The sequence below is a fragment of the Triplophysa rosa genome, linkage group LG11 (genome assembly GCF_024868665.1).
Source record: "Triplophysa rosa linkage group LG11, Trosa_1v2, whole genome shotgun sequence".
In the NCBI taxonomy this organism is placed as follows: Eukaryota; Metazoa; Chordata; class Actinopteri; order Cypriniformes; family Nemacheilidae; genus Triplophysa; species Triplophysa rosa.
The window spans coordinates 13,820,248-13,836,179 of NC_079900.1; the positions used below are offsets into that span (position 1 = coordinate 13,820,248).

Consider the following 15,932-nt stretch of genomic DNA (forward strand, 5'->3'; position numbering starts at 1 on the left):
TGTGCATGTGAAACCTATGACACATACTGAAAATCACTGTGATCAACAGCTCGAAGAGCAGAGAGGAATTTCAAAGCGCTCGGGCATTAGTGAATTTCACAGCGAGTTTACGCTGCCGCTGACTCACCTGTCAGCCCGACTGAGATGACAGGGCAGGTCAGGAAAGAGGAGGCGGAGGTGAAGTCATAGGAGCCAGAAACTGATAAAAAAATGTGTTATAGTGCAGAGTCTCTTTTGCCTCAGTAAGCTCTGTTGGGCAATCTTCCAAAATAAAGATTTAACAATGAGATTCATTCATCCACCCGTAATGATTCACTTCCAGATGAGACATGGGAGATATAATTTAGCATAAAACCTCACACGTGGAAAGCGTCGCATGCAATCCCACATGCAGAAGTCACATTTTATCAATTATCTTGACAGTTGTTGTGCACAAGGCACTCCGAAGACCAAAATAGAGGTGACGAAATTCTTCCGAATCCACTTTTGGTGCACACGAATAAGTGCAAGTTACACCCAAATACCAGAGAGCAACAAACTGCAGCAAAAATCTCACAATAATAACTAATGTGTATGATTTACAGTATGTCACTTATCTGTGAATGTAACTGAAAGACTCTTGTGCTTGAATACGTCTCATTTTGAGTTACTGATTTACCTCAGGGCGTGACCTAGAGTCCAAGACACAACATATGCACACACGATTCAAAGTGTTCCGTGAAATGCATAAATCAATAAATAAAGTGTGTATTTCGGGTACTTCTAGCAGGTTTCCTCCTGCAGTCTGCTTGTGAGGGATATTCTCACAATGAGGTCAGCTTTTACACATACAAAGCAGAATGTGCTGCCAGAGAACGGAGGAGAAAAAGCACAGACCTATTACATGATCCAACATGTGTGCGAGAGGAGTTGGGCTGTGACAATGACTTTGGCAGGCCAGAGGAAATGCTACATTCCTGCCAAATCATTGTGTACACAGAGAATATGCCTTATGCGTCTGTTGAGATTATAGGGAAGGAAACACGCGGCTGTTCTCAATGGAAGGGCTTTATGTAGCGCCTCAGGCTTCGTTGCACAACAAAAAAGGACATATTGCAAGCAAGGACCCTCAGTAAAAACGTTCGCTATACCACAAAATATACCCTCGCTGCTGAACGGTTCTAGAAATAGGCCAACATTGAGGTTTACTTCTAGGGATGTGAGTATCTAGGAACACACCTACTTTCATAAAGTACAGTAAAATGCTGCGCAATTGCAAGTTTGTTTGGATGTGCTTAAAATGTTAATGTGTACAATCCAAAATTATAATAATAACGCAACAGGTAAATGATATTAGTGCAAATTAGAATACAGTATCAGTGGATTTGTAATATAGAATATTTTAAAATATAGCCTATATATATTTGACCCACCCATAATGGACAGTAAACTACAGTAGGCTATGTGAACAAAACTATTCTACATACAGCATTTCACATTATTTTATTGAAAACAAAATGCCTATGTACGTCAATCAAAAAGTAGGCTGCATTAAAATGCTGTGCAAGTTTGTTTGGATGTGCTTAAAGTGTTAATGTGTAGATTCCAAAATAATAATAATAAAAATAACACAACAGATCAATCATATTAGTGCAAATTAGAATATAGTATTAGTGGATTTGTTATATAGAACATTTAAAATATATATATATTTGACCCACCCATAATGGACAGTAAACTACAGTATGTGAACAAAACTATTCTTCATAGCATTTCTCATTGTTATATTGGGAAAAAAGCATATGTACGTCAATTAAATAGGCTATAAATAATAGACTGCATATAAGTTAGGTTGCATACAGTACATATGGCACAAATAAACTGTATGAAATATTAACTATTAAGGTAGCACAGCGACAGTGATCTTAGCAACTTTGCTTTCACTTTGACATGGTGCTGTAGATGATCTGAATGTTATGTTATGATGTGATATGATATGAAAGCAGATATATGATGGAGTTTGGCATGAACCCAATGAAAGGTATACACTCACCAGAATATGATTTCTTCATGTTCACAGGCCACTCCTGAGGATCTCAACTTCAGTCAATCAGATCCGTATTTGAGATCGCAACATCTGAAGTACGTTCGTTCGTTGCGGAAAAGTCTCCCTAAACTCTCGGTAAAGCGCACGTGAACCAGTAAATAAATGTATCGATTTAATTCGTCTTTATGTTTAAGCGCCTGTACAGTGTAGTCAGGACTGTAACTCCCACACACCGCCGAAGTTTACCTGTTCACACACCTGTGTGATATAAACTCCGCCTCACCATAGAGAGATACACGAATCAGATGGTGACTTACTGTATGGCTAACGTTAGTTAAAGAAAAAGTATGTAATGTTAGTTTTGTTGTTTATTTGGAGAAGATCCCCGTCTTGGGTTGAAATGACTATATTTACGTATTAGGAATGGTCGGCATTGTGCTAACCGTTCGGAGTTTCTTGCATGGTCCTGTAGTGCGATGCATTTATTTAAAATATGTCATTTAATAAACACATTTAAATTAATGTGTAATAATATGTAATATGGGGTCAAAAAAGTACACATAGAAGTAAACTAAAAATATAGTTTTTTTCAGTTTCTTTTATTGCTCCAGTCAACCCATACTATGTCAACAGGTCACGTGACATGTGAAAACATGCCCCAAGGCTGTACATTTATGATGTCTTGTAGGCTATTTATAATTAATCTCATTAACGTTACATGCAAATATATAAAATGCTCTTTTCCATCCACAATGTACAATTACAAATATAACAGAATAAACCTTAAAGCCCTCTCCTGTAGCTATATAATAATTAGCATTAGCAAACTTTATCCAAAGCGACTTACAAGTGTGGAAAACAATACAATGGTTTTCAATAGGAAGGAAATAATATGAGAAGTGCTATAATTGTTTGACAATACCTGTTGAGAGAAAAGTTTTATAACAAGGATATAGCATATTCTGCAAAGGTATTTTAGCTGATATGTTTTTAGCTGTCCTTGATACACACAGCTGGAAAAATAGGTTATATTTTACATTTGTACAGTTGACACTATCAAATCCTTTTATTTAAATTACAAGAACATGGGGAAAATTGGTGACACGTTGACATTTTTCAGACAGCTGAAATGGAAAAACAACGTTCCTCTCACTTGATCGAATCTTTCCGCAATGTTTGCATCTAAAGCCAATGGGCTCATCCGTGACCTTTACATATGGAGGCTCTGACTTCTGAAAAACACCACACCATCATCACATCAAAACCTCCGTGGGCTTGAAAAAAAACCATTCAACGGTTCCAGTTACTGTCAGAGCAAACATGTTACAGGAAGGATAAACATTTAGATATTTAAAAAAACAATGGGACAATTTTTGGACAAATGGCAACATGCTTATAGTTTTTTATTTATAATTATTTGGCATAGCAGTACAAATACCTGGATTATCTTGCATTGTTTTTGACAACAGAACAACTAAGATCTGTTTGAAGCCCTTTGTCACTGATCGTAGATGAGTGTGAAGTGATGCTCAGTCAGAAAAGAGCAATATTCTCTGAAGCAGATGTGTGTTTCCTTTAGAGGGGTCTTGGTCATAAGAACCACAGAAGGAAGTCTGCATGCTTGTCTCTATATGTACAATGTGCAATGCACAAAAGAGAAAGAGCAGGTGAAAACACACCAGGCTGCAGCTAAGACAGCATTTTCAAATCTTGTTTACATGGCTACAGGGTGACAAACATCTCATTCTTGTAAAGTTTCTTTTAAAGCGATTTTATATTAAAGCAGTTGACAAGTAGTCTGAAATGTGACCTTAGTGAAGAATATTAGCTTCATAAACAAGTATGTTTACAACCCACATACATAGAGTACATTCAAGTGAAAAATATAACTTACATCAAGTTTGAGTTACGGTATAAACTTAGTTATTCATTTAATGCTAATAGAATTATAACATGAGAAGTTTAAGAAAACATACTGACAAAATATAGAGGTGGTTGGAGCATTGTCAGAATAAAAAAATCAGATGTTATTAAAGAAAGGAACTGTCAGAACAGAAGCTCATACCAAGTTGAAAAACAAACTGCACATTTGATAAACAAGCAGCTGTGAAAGACAAATTGAGTCACAGCAAAACACCCTCCCAAAAAACCCCAACAGTTGTAGAAAAACAACACCCATGTGAAACTGTGAAGTTTGATATCAGTGTGGTACACAGAAGAAAAACATATAGTGCTCAGTATGATCAAAACTGACATTATTTTAAACCATTTTTATCACTGCACATAATGTCAAACCTCACCACATTAGCTGCTAGAGAAACTTTTCGATACAGAGGCCACAGGTCACAAACAGAGGTTGCTTTTTCAAATTACAGGTGTCTATTACTATATGTACATCATCCCACACGTGACAGTGAAAAAGCAAAAGATTTTTATATGAATATATTTTGAGTTTCAGAATAAAATCTGAAGCATTGAAAATCTCATTAACGGTGGACATTCATAACCTCATATACTCCATTGCCAGATGTTTTCTCTTCTCTGTTTATCATTCTACGTGTTTTTTTTATCTGAGGGGGGAAAACAGGATTAATTAACTTGCTTATGACATTTAGGCAAAATTGCATACACGTTAGAAAGAAAAAAGAAGAATCATCAGAAAGATCAAAACAATGTATGACTGGAGACATGCATGAACCAAATGACACCTACAGATAAATCTGAAAAGAGTACTACAATGTTCACATGGTTTTTGAGGAGTTACATGTAACCTTTACCTTGGGCACCAGCCACACTCCAAACAAAAGGAGTAAGAGTAACAGCACACTACAAGCGGTCAGAGTCGTCACTGGTATCAGGAAGTCACTCATGCCATTGTGTTGTTTAGCAGTGGAAGAAGACACTTCACCAGATGGCACTGTCAAGCAAAATTACAAATCACTTTAGCCATTAAAAAACTTTAGTTTTGTTACATCTGTAGTTTGTAACTAAACGCTGAGAATAAAATCAGAAAAATGTGCACTTACCATTTATCAATAGAATAACACCTTTGTCTGCTGTCATTTCACATTTCTCAAAATGTTTGATGCATGAACACCAATAAGCTCCAGCATCATTCAGTTGAAGGTTCCAAATGTTGCTTGTCACAATCATTTCATCACGACTGATATTAACACGTCCACTGTAGTCTGTATGCACTGTTACGTCACCTGTTTCAATAGAGTAATACAATACTTGCCGTTGTACCTCTCGTCTGGTGTTCAGATATACACCCACTGCATCTTTCTGAGGTGCCGGACACCTAATGGTGTAACTCTCACCTTTAGATCTGTGTTCATCTAAATATGATGTAAAGAAACAGTAGGAATCAGTTACACCAAATACTCAGTTGATAAATGACTTTAATAAAGCCGTGGAAAAAATTACAAGACCATTCCAAATTTTCATGTAATCAGCATTTCCAGATGCATTTTGTCTATTCCAGTCCAGTGTCTGTTGAATTTCAACAAAACCAAACCTCAGGAGTGACAGAGTCATCCAACAGCGACGTGAAAGACTGATAGCATGACAAAAGACATAAAAACTATGATAAAAATTATTATCATAATATTTTTACTTTTCCTAAATGCATGTAAACATTTTATTGTTGTTTTGCTTAAAGTGAATATGAACTTGTTTTCTTTGCAGTATTTGAGGTCTGAAAAAATACAGAGCATCTTTTCTGTTATTTTGACCGCCAGTTTTCATTTGCTGCAAATAAAAGCAGATAGAAATAATATTTTTATTTAAAATTTAGGAGAAATATTGTAAGTAGTTCACAGAATGAAAAAAACAATAATTTTACCTAAACACATACCTATAAATAGACAATTCAGAAAAACCTAAAATAATTTTGAAATGGTCTCTTCATTTTTCCTGCGGCTATACTATAACATTTTAGAAAATAAAAGTATCCTTCTAGCATGTTTTGTGTAATGCAACCCTAGCTATAATCAGTTTGAAAGCTGACGATTTTTAACTAACACAAAAACTGCTTTTTAACAAACCTTATTGGCAAAATGTAAAATGCTGACAAAATACAAAACACTAACCTGCACTTGAAACAATGCTGCAGAGATCAATAGTGAATAAAAACAAAACAAATGCCCAAGACATTTTTACACAAGCAGTGTATCTTAATCAGTCAAAGCAAAATGAACTTCTGTCTGCATTGCTGACCTATATATACTCAAACCCACACAGACAGTGATATACTTCTGACATCAGAGTCAGGAAACGCAGTAAAAAATAGGACAAGCAATATTTTTCGAGAATGGTTGCATTTTTTTAGTGCAAATATTTTTTGTGATAGTTTGGTCCTTTTAACTTTTTTAAAGCAAACAAACAGGTGACTAATAGTCACTATGCAGTAAGACCAACTGCAAGAGGTATTTCCACAACTACACTGAAAATGCACATGTGATATATATATATATATATATATACAGTATATATATATATATATATATATATATATATATTGTGATCCTGCATGTGTAATTCAACAATTTGAATTCTGTTTTATCAAGGTTTTTTTATATGGAGTTTTAGGAAACCAAGAAGGGTAACATCACTACTTTGTGTCTCAAAAGGTAAAAAAAACACAAAACATCATAGTGATAAATGTAATTTAATCTGTTAAATACTGCACAAATACATTTTCACACTACTCGTTGTATTTATAGACATAAAGCAATAGCTGATTTAGAAATAGAATCATTAGATTGTAAACATTAGGACACATGGCAAAAAAATTAAAGTAAAAAGGAATAGTTCCCTTTCAAAATGAAAATTCTGTCATTATTTACATGCCATCTTGTCATTTCAAACCTGTATGACTTTCTTTCTTCTGCAAAACACAAAAGAATATGTTTTGAAAATGTTGGCAACAGAAAACCATTGGTCCCCATTTACTTGGATTGGTTTTGTGTCCATACAGGTCAACGGGGACCAACAGTTTTTGGTTACCAACATTTTTCAAAATATCTTCTTTTGTGTTTTGCAGAAGAAAGAAAGTCATACAGGTTTGAAATGAAAGTAAATACCAACAGGGTGAGTAAATGAGGACAGAACTTTCATTTTGAAGGTGAACTATTTCTTTAAATAATGAATGAGTCTGTGTATGAGTTTGCAGAGAAACTGGAAATTTCCATAGCATTATTAACACCACACACCATGCTATGCTTATCGAGAGCACAGTTAATGCTTGTGTTGTTATGCATACTCACATGGCAGTCACATAGCTTATGGCAAAAAGCATTACAATATAAAGATAAAATGAGGCATTCATGTATAATGCATTAATAATACATTATAGTCATGGTGTTTTTGTTGTGACAGGAAGTTTGGAATAGTGGTCCACACTCAATCTGAGAACTTCACTTTTTCTACATTTAAATACTGTAAAAGCAGAAATGAAAGCGTTTTCTTCCGAAATGTTTAGAGCATTGTGTAGAATGTGGCATCTTTACTGGCGATTTACTCACGTGAACTCAGCTCTGCGAAACTATTAGTATTTCCTGCATGTCTGCAAGAACGCAGGAGTGCAGCTCCTCTTGCTTCTGTGTACCATCCAGAAACACTGCAAAGAGATTTAACTACATTACATAACTAAAGACAATATTTAATACAAAAACAAGAAAAAACATTTCAGCGTTACCTATGTCATTTACAGCATCTTCCATCTCTTTTCTGTTCTTCAGGTACATGGGCCAAACATGCCCATCAAAATAGCCCGGCGGATCTGGAGGCACATAGGTTCTTGAGCTATTAGACGGAGATAAAGGTGTCAGTCGAAACAACTGGTGTTTATCAAAGCAGACACATCTGATCACATAAGAGTCCAGCACCCACCTTCTTCTCTCTTTGCATGGCCCATAGGGAATCTGCAGGAAAAACCTTTTGTCAAATAAGATATTAAGAGGCCTGGAAATGAAACAAACCCAATTACTTATTCGGTCACAAAAATATCACATCATTCATAGATTCAGACGTCATTTACAACAATGAACAAATCACCATATTAGTTTTATGTTTTAAACTGAAACTCAACGTTTTTCTTTTACCAAAGAGTGAAGGGTGAAAAAACATCGTTTCATATGGCCCATTTGCAACATATATGCAAACTGCGTGTTTAAAAACAAAATGATATCTTTATATATTTCTATATTGCTAATCGCTATATTTTAACATAATTACCCATGATTAAAAATGAGGAATCCTTCCACTATGAGAGCAAACACACTGGGTTGTTGCGATCCTGTAGATGTCACTCTGAGACCACGAGATGACATGAAGCTCTCAGGATCCTTCTGCCATGATTCAATGTCACTCATCATCCTGTCCATGTGCAGGGCATCCAGAGCTGCAGAACAGATCATCATCAAATACACCCAGGAGAATGATGTGTGCTGTGCATAAACCACGGATGACCACTGAAAACATACAGTTTAGTGCAAAACAGGATAGCTTGTTTGATAACATTTTACATTCTGAATTGACGATGTAATCCCAACTTTAATGTGATGCAATGTGAGAAGTACACATGTGAACTACTTTGTTCTTACTGTCATACTGCTTAAAGCCATTGCTATCCACAGGGACCATAGAGTCATCCTGAGAAAGAAGCACAGAAATATACTAAAGACATGTTAACTAGGTGTTGGATACTAATGACATAACGTTACATAAGAACATAACTTTCTTATAAAGTGGGCGGGGTACCTTGAAGAAGATGTCTTGAGAAATAACACAGCTGTTAGGCAAAACTTCCTGTAGGTTTTTACTCAGAGTGGTTTTTCCTCCATTTGTCATTCTAGCACATCAGCCAGACATGATTTAGAACTCATATACGATGGACTGGACAATGGGAGAATAACGTTTCTACAATATTTTTCACGTAGTTCGTTTATTTTACTCACCCACCAATTCCGATGATTATTTTTCTCATTTTTATCGACGTTCTTACGATGTAATCGGTAATGCAATACTGGTTAAAGTTTGCCGTTTTTAACTTAAGTACTGTTATAATCAGCGTAGTTTTTCTTTAGTAATGTCGTGTTGTTCGCCGTTCACTTTCCAGGTCAGACCTGCTCGACAGCGCCATCTGCTGTGGTGGATTCTTACTAGCGGACATCAACTATTAGTATTTCCGTTAAAGCATTTAATCTTGTATTATAATTTATTCAATGTAATGTAAAATATTATTGCTCGTTTGGCTCTCATTTTATCTCATTTATCTGGATCACGTGCTGAAAGGGGAGCCATGCCTCTCTGCAGAAAGAATCCATTTCCTCCACCAAAGACTGTAAAGCAAATACACTGGGCCTTCCAGACTACAATAAACCTTCTATGTGCCCACGGGGCTTGCGGCACGCTCGTATAAATGCTGGCTTTTTTGTGGGTATAGTGACCCACATATGGGTCACTATACAGTACTCCAGTGGCATTCCAGCCCCAAAACCTTAGATGCAGGTGGTAGGCTATGCTGTCTTGTCTTAAAGCTGCTGACGCCTTCCTGCATGTCTAAGCTATGAAAAAATATCATGGCATCACATACGTTAGACAGGTCCCATTCTGAATACACAGTACATGAAAGCACGGAGGAGATCAGATTATGAAAACACTGTCAACCACTGCTAATCTCACTATTAAGGGCCACATTCAATACAGTGATGGTTACTTTAAAATATCTTCTTGATTCTTGTTGATGTTTAGATAGCCCTAGAGAAGGGGGGACAAACTGTTTGGATGGTTCATGTTGAAAATCATCTGATGTGTATATGTATGTGGCTATTCCGCAGTAGTAGCGAAAGAATCATTGAGGATCCTTGAGATAAGGAGAATCAGGAGATGTAAGGGGACGATCTGCATTATATCTGCTGATTATTTATTTTGATATCCCCTATTTCTTTAAGGACAAATGTGTCTGGGTTATTACGACCGATTAGTGTATATTGTCCTATAACTGTACACGTGCAAGTTCTATTGAAACATGCTTGTTTCCTCAAGAAATCTGAGAACCATCTGAGTAACATTCTTGACTCTGAGTCACTAATTTGATTCTCCCAGCGCTGTTTGGAGCATCATTTCTCACAGATCAAACCTGACATAAAAAAACTGTAAACTAATTATCAGTACAGTTATACAACACATAATGGTTCAGTAGCGGATTTGGTTAGCAGTTTCTCACTTGTCTGAGAACTCAAGTTTTGTCAATTTATGCAATAAACATGTGGTTTATATAATTTCTAATACAGTCTGTTTTCTTTTTAGTGAAAATAAATACTTGTGAATACTCACAACATTTTACAAAGAACGCTTGATATGAAATGCATTTTTATTTACAGTCTCAGCAATTTTCATAAAAAAACTAACATACAATTTTTGGTTCCAAGAATGTTCTATGTTTGATGGGTAATACTGGGTATGATGTGACAACTTCAACCCATTTAATCTCACAAGTCACAATAGTGACTGTATAAAAGGTTTTCATGAATATAGCTCTAATTATTATTTCAAGGGCTTACCTCATTTGGATATTTTCATGTCTGGGAAAAACTTGGGTTGAGAATCTGTACTGGTTAAATCTGACTGTACCATAACCAGCAAAAGCAGGCAAATACAAACATAAGTAAACAAAAAAAAGATATAAATTTACAGCTGAGAACAAACTAAATTACGGTGTTAATTCTTTTTTACAGAGTGTCAACTAGACCATTCAATATAATGTTTTTGAATAACAGTGTTGGTCTGAATCTTATGTCTTACGATGAAGATTCATGACCTCATATGGTCCACTGGCACTCATATTCTCCTGACTGAAAGCGTACAGTATTTGAAAAAAATTACACCTACACGGACATGAAATCTTCTATACAATGTGCACATAGATGCATTGGAATCATAGTACTTTCGTAGACTGTAGTCTTTTTGTACTGTTAAATCTCCCGTTTCAAAATAGTAATACAATACTTGCCGTTGTACTATATCTGTGTTCATCTAAAAACATGTAGAAAACAGTTGGGATTTTTACAATTGAATACACAGTAGCACACACTATCATTACTAAACATCTCCAGAACATACCCTTACCCTTAAGACTGTATCTTCTGACTTACTAAGTAGATTGTTAGATGCACAAGTGCCATCTATTAGTCTAACAGACAACATGTCTCACATTTCATCTTACATACAGTAACTAGCAATAAACAGAAACGGAGATGAGTGCAACTGTAAATCCATGCAAAAACTGATCAAAACACTAACACACTAACCTGCACTTGAAACAAGGTCGCAGAGATCAGCAGTGAATAAAAACAAAATGATAGCCAGAGACATTTCCAGAATGTATCTCATTCAGTGTCTTTCATTCAAAGCGAACTAAACTTCTGTCTGAATACTAATCTATACATACTCCAACCCACAAACAAACTTCCTCCCCATAGCGCATTGTTGGCTGGCTTGCTCACCGGGAGACTGCATTTATTTGATATTATATACTAGAATGATCTTGCTTGTTCTAAACACTATGCACTGTGCTGTGTTTTACATTTTCTGTGTTTTCCTCCTGTAAAGCTGCTTTGGAACAATCCACATTGTGAGGCGCTATATAAATAAAATTGAATTGAACAAACACAGCAGATCATGTGATTGTCATGTGATTTATCACATCATATTAAGCAAACTCATCACACAATATGCCAAAGAAGAGATGATTTAAAAAGGGTTACATTTTAAATTGTAATTTTTTAAATAGCAAAATAAAGCTATCTTTTGTCACTTGTCACCCTGTCCATGTGCAGGGCATCCAGAGCGTCAGAGCACATCAGTTTAGCTTGCAATGCAATTACATCCAGCTGAATTATGTTTAGACAACTGTGAATTATGAAGAACAATTATGAAGTGATGACTAAAGGATCACATATGCTACATTTATATGAATGTTAATTATTTTAGATGCTCTTGCTGTATACTATAAATTTAAATTGTGTATTGTGATATCTTTTGAAGTTTGAAATATTATATGTAGGCACTCAATTAATTTGAGGTTAAGATGATGAACTATATTACAGCATTTTCCTGTTATTGTATACATTCCATTCTGAAGGCAAAATATTAATTGAGATATTTGTCATTTTAAAATTTTCTTTGTCAAACTACTGCAACTCAACTGATGCATTTTTTATAAATGCTTTACACTTTCTAATAGAGCATGTCTAAGTTTTAAAAAATATTTTATTCATTTCTAAATTAAACATTTCTACACATTTGAGTGGGTGCTTGAAATGCCTTTTTATTTACAACCTGTTGTTTTTTATATTAATAAGAAGGAGAGAGGAAAGAAAACTAAATAGGAAAACATTCAGAGGTAAACTATGATATGACCTCTGCTGTAGGCTACTGGTCAAATCGGATTTCTCAACTGCACCTGAAAAAAATGTGATTATTATTAAAACCAATCAAACAGCAGGATGTAATTTTAGTTTAGTTTACGGGTCTTACCAATGTTTCTGTGACAGCTCTAAGATTACTGGCTTCAGTGGATGATATGACAAAAGAACTCAAGCGAATATCAGTAGCATTGTACTATAGAAAGCAATGAGACAGAAGCAAACACAAACAAAAGTCAATGAATGTCAATTTACAATACAGTGCAAACTAAATCACTGTGTAACTTCAGAAAATTCAAAGGTGTAAGTAGATGACACCGTGTCCATCAGACTTACAGGCAGCTGTCTGGGTGAAGATGAGAATGCCGGCTCTTTGGCATACATGTGGGTGAAGGGTTTTTCTCTGGTCGTGGGGTGATTCATGCAGCAGAGGTTAAGGGTGGCAGCAGGAAGGGCCACATGCCAAAAGCCTTTGTTCTTCTTTACCAGATCATCCAGCATCCTGAAACATGCAGTAAGTCAGGGCTAGACAAGTTTAGATCCCGGAGGGTCACTGCTGGGTTTTGGTAAAGTAGTGGCTTTTGGTAAATTATTTGAAAATTATAATGAATACATTTGAACTTGACCTTTAGTATTAAAAATAAATGGTTAAATAATAATTAAATAATAGTAATTCAGTAGTTAGTTATGTGCAATGGCTGTTCAAAACAAACCCAATTATTTAATTCTTGTTGCACTGATATGGTAGTTAATCTATAATATAATCCTAAAGATATCATACTCATTAAGTAGTGATTCAGTGACCAGATCCAGGTAACCAGTTTGCCGGTGATGTATTACCAAGGAGTTTGCATTCAGACGCAGGCGTTTCTTTAACTCCCGGTTAATCTAAAAAAAAAAACTAAAATATGAAGAAACCGAAGAGTTTTCCTAAGCAACTGATTTGCATTATGCATTTGCGTCTCTTACCTCCACAATGGTTCCCTTTGGAAGCCGGGAGAGAATTCCGAGAGGGTATCCCTGCTGTTGGATGACTTCAACGAGACACACAGCCACATCCTTCGAGAGTTTGTCAGTCAAAGGAAATGCCTCCGCCCATTTGGAATGATAGTCTGTCAGGGTCATGATGTGTGTGTGCTTATTTACTGTGGGGGGGAACGGGCCTCTGACATCAAGGCCAAGCCACTCCCACCTCTCTTTAACCTGGGAGAAAGGATTTCATTTACATCACAGCGGTAAAAATTAACATCATTATCTGATGTGATCTTTCCTATTTCCAGAAAATGCCATGCATCTGATACAACCTGCATGATAAAATCTTGAGCACTGGATAATAATTCATTTGAACTGAAATCTTTCATTCTTTATAAGCTTACTTATTATAATGTGTTAACCAGCTTACCTCAATTATATGGGGTTCTGTTTGTCCTGGAACTCCATAAACTACATGTGGCATCTGGATTAGGAGAGAATAATGTATTGTTGAGTGTTTGCCATAAATGTTAAATACTTAAAAGTTCTCTTTCAAAATTATCCAAAGAACATAAATACTTACTATATTTAAATCATCATCTCCTGCCCAGCGAAGGTTCTGTGAAGGAAACAACACACATATAGTGGCAACAAAACATATATTTTAATATTGAACATTTTATTATTATCGTCGGATGCAATTAGGTTTAAAACTTTAAATAGACATTTTTAGGTGTGTGTCTAAATATTTTTGAGGTAACAGTACTGTACATATTATAAAGAATCAAGTATCTGTCTGAGTCTTCTATTCAAAATTTGTTGATGGGCAAAACCAGAAATGTACAAAATATTATAAAGTGCTACACAGCTTTTAAAGGGATACTTCACCCAAAAAAGAAAATTCTGTCATCATTTACTCACCTTCGAGTTGTTCCAAATCTGTGTGGGAGTTAATGGGGGGAAAAATCTGTTTAGTTAGAAGCATTCTTCCCAATATCTTTCTATGTGTTCATCAGAACAAAGAAATCTATACAGATTTGGAACAACTCGAAGGTGAGTAAATGATGACAGAATTTTCATTTTTGGGTGAAGTATCCCTTTAAGAGGAAAAAGATAAACAGAAAACAAATGCAATACCTTTGGCAAACAGTATCCACTGTGAAAAAAACTGGATATAGTCATGCTTTTGTCAAGAGCATAATTTCCCAGGATGGTCCATGGTGGTCTGTTTAGGCATGAAAATACACAGAAAGTAGAAATAACAATGAAAGCAGACGTCTGATGATTGTGGTGGTGAATAAGATGAGGGAATGTTGACAAAGAATAAAGTCTATTCTAGACAATCTTACAATGCAATCTTCTACCCAAAGTGAACAAAGTCATCAGTGACAGTTATGAACTTTTCTTATGAACAATTACAAACCTTTCCTCTTGTCCCATGAGCTCATTGTTTTGTGGGTCTTCTGTTGTGATTTTTAATCTTTTCTTCGCACTGTTCTCAGAGCTGGACTGATCCAACTTTTCTGAGTCTGCTGTCATATTCTGTACAGCTGGATGAGAAGGATTCAAGTTGCCAACAATACCCTTTAAACCCAAATCAAATGGGAGATGTACATTTGATTAATGATTAATAAACAAGGGAGAGCATGTTACATAAATATTCCTAAAAACATTCTAATATGTTAATGAAACACACGTAAGGTTGTGTAACTTACCAAAGCCCTTCTACTTCTTGGGTCGATCTTAGCCTGCAGTAAGAAAGCCAGAAAATAAGTGCCTAATGTACAAAGACATCCAGATGATTGTTATTATGACTGGAGTCCACACCTTTCGGTTTGAGAATGTAAAGATGGTTGGCACAGCCCCTGGTGTCAGTCTTATTCTCTTCCCCTCGGACATAAAACATTTCTTTTCAAAGTGGACGGAGCAGAGTTTACTGTGTGAAGCTGGAGTCCAGTCCTTCCATCTTAAATTCTTCAGCCATGTCTTCAGCAATTTGGGGTTGTGCAGAGGAAACCTGAAATGCAACTAAACAGATATATCATTTGGATTTCGGCTCGTACATAAGGAGTTAATAAAGAATTTAATAAGCTTACGCGTGAAATGAGAGACTCTTGTCCTTCGTACTGTTTTTGCAGTTATACGCACTACAATAAAACACCATCGCGTCTGCAGATTCAACATTCGGGTTGGTTACGTTAAACGACTGCAGATTAACTACAGTCTTCTATCACAGCGACTGTTCGTAAGTCTGCAATTTTAAAGGACGTTTTATTATTGAATTTACCATACTATTTTACTTAACCCAAAACCAAAACACACAGTAACATCGACTTCTTCGGCGTCGAGCGCTCCGTGTACCAGAACGCAAGTTATCGCCACCTGCTGGTCACAATGCAGTACAGCACATACCTAATATAGACTCATTGAACGCACACTTTTCCTTATTTTTAAAACTTATTTATCTTGTTTAACTTATTCTAAACAGTATTTTATGTGTATCA

The 15,932-nt window shown here is 35.8% G+C and overlaps 3 protein-coding genes across 8 annotated transcripts in view; all 3 read right to left on the reverse strand.

Annotated features, from left to right (window-relative positions):
* Positions 1-2,271, reverse strand: part of septin9a (septin 9a) — a 75,266-nt gene extending 72,995 nt beyond the window's left edge. The window contains exon 1 of the mRNA XM_057345857.1: positions 2,033-2,271. The gene's annotated coding sequence lies outside the window, so the exon portion shown is untranslated. The remainder of the gene's footprint in view (positions 1-2,032) is intronic.
* Positions 2,272-3,781: 1,510 nt separating this feature from the next.
* nmrk1 (nicotinamide riboside kinase 1) lies at positions 3,782-12,235 on the reverse strand. 5 transcript variants are annotated; one of them, XM_057346276.1, is made up of 8 exons: positions 8,990-12,235; positions 8,789-8,879; positions 8,632-8,680; positions 8,264-8,429; positions 7,919-7,990; positions 7,725-7,831; positions 7,552-7,646; positions 5,251-5,364 (listed from the first exon to the last, which is right to left on the reverse strand). In XM_057346276.1, exons 2-7 carry the CDS (start codon positions 8,876-8,878, stop codon positions 7,558-7,560), a joined length of 573 nt encoding a protein of 190 aa, XP_057202259.1. In that variant the 5' UTR covers position 8,879; positions 8,990-12,235; the 3' UTR covers positions 5,251-5,364; positions 7,552-7,557. The 5 variants fall into 5 exon arrangements, with proteins under 5 accessions (XP_057202255.1, XP_057202258.1, XP_057202259.1 ...); XM_057346273.1 differs by having other exon boundaries at positions 8,986-12,235; XM_057346274.1 differs by lacking the exon at positions 5,251-5,364 and adding an exon at positions 7,066-7,465 and having other exon boundaries at positions 8,986-12,235.
* A 108-nt stretch (positions 12,236-12,343) lies between these two features.
* zgc:163143 (uncharacterized protein LOC795946 homolog) lies at positions 12,344-15,778 on the reverse strand. Of its 2 annotated transcripts, none has more exons than XM_057346270.1 (12): positions 15,525-15,778; positions 15,256-15,445; positions 15,144-15,176; positions 14,852-15,012; positions 14,566-14,653; positions 14,012-14,047; positions 13,859-13,912; positions 13,426-13,659; positions 13,238-13,344; positions 12,793-12,958; positions 12,569-12,652; positions 12,344-12,494 (listed from the first exon to the last, which is right to left on the reverse strand). In XM_057346270.1, exons 1-12 carry the CDS (start codon positions 15,590-15,592, stop codon positions 12,471-12,473), a joined length of 1,245 nt encoding a protein of 414 aa, XP_057202253.1. In that variant the 5' UTR covers positions 15,593-15,778; the 3' UTR covers positions 12,344-12,470. The 2 variants fall into 2 exon arrangements, with proteins under 2 accessions (XP_057202253.1, XP_057202254.1); XM_057346271.1 differs by having other exon boundaries at positions 15,256-15,456.
* Positions 15,779-15,932: the final 154 nt, after the last annotated feature.

Excerpts from the sequence above, each read along its gene's own strand:
- nmrk1 (XM_057346272.1), bottom strand. The coding sequence starts at position 5,563 with ATGACTCTGTCACTCCTGAGGTTTGGTTTTGTTGAAATTCAACAGACA. Across the intron at positions 5,365-5,457 it reads TTACATGAAAATTTGGAATG|ATGAACACAGATCTAAAGGT; the intron begins GTCTTGTAATTT and ends CATCATATTTAG. Across the intron at positions 4,944-5,052 it reads TGTTATTCTATTGATAAATG|TGCCATCTGGTGAAGTGTCT; the intron begins GTAAGTGCACAT and ends TTTGCTTGACAG.
- zgc:163143 (XM_057346270.1), bottom strand. The coding sequence starts at position 15,592 with ATGGTGTTTTATTGTAGTGCGTATAACTGCAAAAACAGTACGAAGGAC. Across the intron at positions 13,913-14,011 it reads GAGATGATGATTTAAATATA|ATGCCACATGTAGTTTATGG; the intron begins GTAAGTATTTAT and ends CTCCTAATCCAG. Across the intron at positions 12,495-12,568 it reads GAGCTGTCACAGAAACATTG|GTGCAGTTGAGAAATCCGAT; the intron begins GTAAGACCCGTA and ends CATTTTTTTCAG.